Source organism: Montipora foliosa, chromosome 10, assembly GCF_036669935.1.
Source record: "Montipora foliosa isolate CH-2021 chromosome 10, ASM3666993v2, whole genome shotgun sequence".
In the NCBI taxonomy this organism is placed as follows: domain Eukaryota; kingdom Metazoa; phylum Cnidaria; class Anthozoa; order Scleractinia; family Acroporidae; genus Montipora; species Montipora foliosa.
In genome coordinates, this window is record NC_090878.1 from 9,848,149 (window position 1) to 9,851,329 (window position 3,181).

General features: G+C 38.3%; 1 protein-coding gene across 1 annotated transcript; it reads left to right on the plus strand.

Moving 5' to 3' along the window:
- The first annotated feature begins 384 nt into the window (after positions 1–384).
- On the plus strand, positions 385–1,990 carry LOC137973056 (uncharacterized). Its single transcript, XM_068819771.1, has 2 exons — positions 385–595; positions 1,126–1,990. The coding sequence occupies exons 1-2, from the start codon at positions 541–543 to the stop codon at positions 1,485–1,487; spliced, it is 417 nt and encodes a 138-aa protein (XP_068675872.1). The 5' UTR covers positions 385–540; the 3' UTR covers positions 1,488–1,990.
- Positions 1,991–3,181: the final 1,191 nt, after the last annotated feature.

Here is a 3,181-nt window from a genome sequence, read left to right on the forward strand (position 1 = left end):
AAAACACGGAGAACAAAGTAGAGGAACAGAGTAACAGAGGAAGAAGCTTCCAAACAAGTACGTCACTCCAGTTATCAAAATCCACCTTATTATCAGAAAGTTCTTGAATTAAAATCAAGCTTAAGTCGTGCTTACGGTATCTCGCGTGGGATGGAAGAACTGACACGCCATATGCTATGTTTAATGTAACACCGACATTTATTTAATGTAACTGAAGAACGCAAATGTTTTTTGTCTGCCTTAAAATAGTTTAATAGCCTTTCAATGGATTCCTGCCAAAATGAACAGGAAACAGCAGCGAAAGGTCAAGATGCCACAAATGCGATTCGTCAATCGATAATCCCTTCATTATTTCGTCTTTAAAGGCTTATAAATAGCATTGCCAGCAGATCAACTGCAACAGATACAGATCTGCCCTTGCCGCGATCACAACTAAGTCGAGTTAAGGATAAAGACGTGAGATACCACGTTCTCAAAGACTTCGCATTTCACTTTACGATTATCTTCTTTTGCCGAGAACGGAGAAAACAGCGGACTAGAATGATGAATGAATTGAAGCCGCGAGAATGGGAGGACATCGCTTTTCGTTTATCAGGTTCGTATTGCCAACAAATCGTTTTGTTTACTTAAGATTTAAGAAAGACGAAACTTGGAAACGACTCCCTCCTTTGGATTATGTGGTTGCTTTAAAAAGGTGGGTCGTTTATGCTTTTGGGTGAACTTCTCAGGATAGCTTACTGCCCACCATTCGTTGCAACCCAAAAAGGCAACACAGATCTACAAAGCACTTCAGATATTTGAAGGCTTTTACGACATGAGACTTCAAACAGTTCTTAAAGTCGGCGATATAGATATATAATTTTTTAAATTCTCTCAAATTTTCTAAGAACTCAGTGTACAAAAATGAGATATTATTGCTATCACGAAACATCACCACGATACCTCAAAATTGTCGTGACGTCTTGTTTGTCTGAATTCCATTTCAAATAGTGAAAATGACTCTTGACACACACATGTGCCATTGCAATCAACGGACACGCGATATACACGCAAATAATATATCAATTTGATTCTCTTTGGTGAGTTATGGGTTAACTGTGCATTTTCTTCTTCTCTTTCCTACAGCGCTATGTGGAGGATTTGAGAAATATGACATTGTGGAAGACATGGGATTTAGTGCACGTAACAGGAGAAAGCAATCCCAGGGCACAGATCCTAGACTAAACCTTGATGCCTTGCTAAGAAGAAAGTCGACAGAATCTACTGTGTCAACCGATTCCCAAGAAGACGAAATGCTACTTTCATCTTGTTCAGAACCAGATCTCATTAAGTCTGATGGTATTTCGACAGAGGAGAGCAAAGGAACTTTAAAAAAGAAGACTTTAAGAAGAAACAATCCTCCAAAAACAAAATCTATGGACTTGGACTTGTCAACCTTCGACTTCACGGAGCTTCGAAGCGATAGATTAAGTTCCACCGAAATATAAACGGTTTGCAGCTGGATGCAAAGCTACTTTAACGTCTAACGAATTAAAGCAACGTCTATTTAAGCGAGAATATAATATTTTACGGTTGTAAATATCCGTTAAATCCGAGACTGTGACAACAAGTTGAACGCGCCGCGGTTAAATTTATGAACTGTCCGACAAGAATCCGGAAATCTTCGAACTCTTGGAAACAAAAACTCAAAACCAAGGCGATAAAGAGAGTGCAAGTATTCTCTGAAGAATTTCACAGAAATAGTCAAGCTTTGTTAAAGAAAAATGTCAACCGCTTCGAATTCGTACAGTACATCTTACAGTTAAGAAAATAGAATGAAAGAACGTTATCAGTTAAAGCCAGGCCGACTTTAATCATTGAATACAAACAACCTAGGCAATTACTGGAGCACTTAAGAATATCGTCCTACTCAATCTTAGGCCTTTTGCGCAAAACAAGCTGTCAAATCTTTCGGAAAAGGTTTGAAAAATAAACAGGACTTAAAGTTTAACTCGAGGTCGAGTGTCTTCACTTTTAGACGGCCGGGGGTAAATCACGTTTTATGATTTTTGGCTTAATTAAACGCCTTCTTGAGTCAAACGCTCTCGTGTTGTTGGCCTCATGATAGTGGCAGAGGAGTCTTGAAAGAAGTCGTTCTTTTCATTTCGCTCGTTTTCAAAATTACTCCCACAAATCAGCTAAAATGAACGATTCCGCACTGGAAAAGTTACACAAGCTTCGCCAGGTTTATCTCATGTTTGACAAATGATGAGATTACACTGTTGATTTATTTTTGGAAAAGTTTGTTGCGAGTAGAGGATATAATATTTCGTCTTAATCACAAACAGCACCACATAAATTCTAAAAACAACCAATTAAATGCGGCTTCGTTTAAATAATTACGCAGAGCGAAATCAATGCAGGAAAGTTAGCGTATCACGAGGTAAAAGCACAGGAAAAGCACTGTTCCAAATTTCCCAAGAATTTCCTGATTAAAACTTTCACAGGAAATTTTAACCTATGCACCTAAAGAGAAAACGTTGAGACTACAAGTTCTCAGCTTGATATAAACTATTTTGAGAGCTTGTTTCAAAGGTAAATTCAAGTACTCGGGAAGAACTTTCCTGGGGTGTCGATATGTTGGGCAAGGTGATTTTTAGCCAGCCTTTGCGTTTTGAGATAACGCCAGAAATGTGAAGATTCGATAGAAGCCACTCAAGGAGCATATTGTGGAGGTGTCTCTCCCGCGGTGAGGTTCTCAAGTGTGATACGCGTAGTTGGATATGCCGTTGTGAAATCCTTACGTCACTGTTACGTCTGACCATTCAAATGAAAGCTACCGAGGAGTATTTCCTTACGTTGCTGAGTATTACGTTGCAGAAAAAAGTTCTCAGTAGCTTTTGAACCTATGGGGTGAAATATTTTTGTAAAGTGTGACCATTTGAATGAAGCTGGTGAGCAATCCTTTCTTGTGGTTACAAAAGGTGGTTCTAACTTCTAAACTTTTGAATCTGTGGGTAAAATCTTAATCTTGTATAAATTGCGTTCATAACTGCGAAGATCATAGCTTCACTTGATTTCATATCCGCAGTTCATATATGATTCATTTCATATATACCATTTCATCATTAAAATCTTAAAGTGTAACAATTCAAATGAAATCGACTAAGCAGTACTTTCCTGTGGTGCTGTTTGTTATGCT

What these genes read in the sequence shown, in the direction of transcription:
- LOC137973056 (XM_068819771.1), top strand. Translation starts at nt 541, where the DNA reads ATGATGAATGAATTGAAGCCGCGAGAATGGGAGGACATCGCTTTTCGT. An exon ending in CATCGCTTTTCGTTTATCAG is followed by an intron (nt 596 to 1,125) that starts GTTCGTATTGCC and finishes TCTTTCCTACAG; the next exon opens with CGCTATGTGGAGGATTTGAG.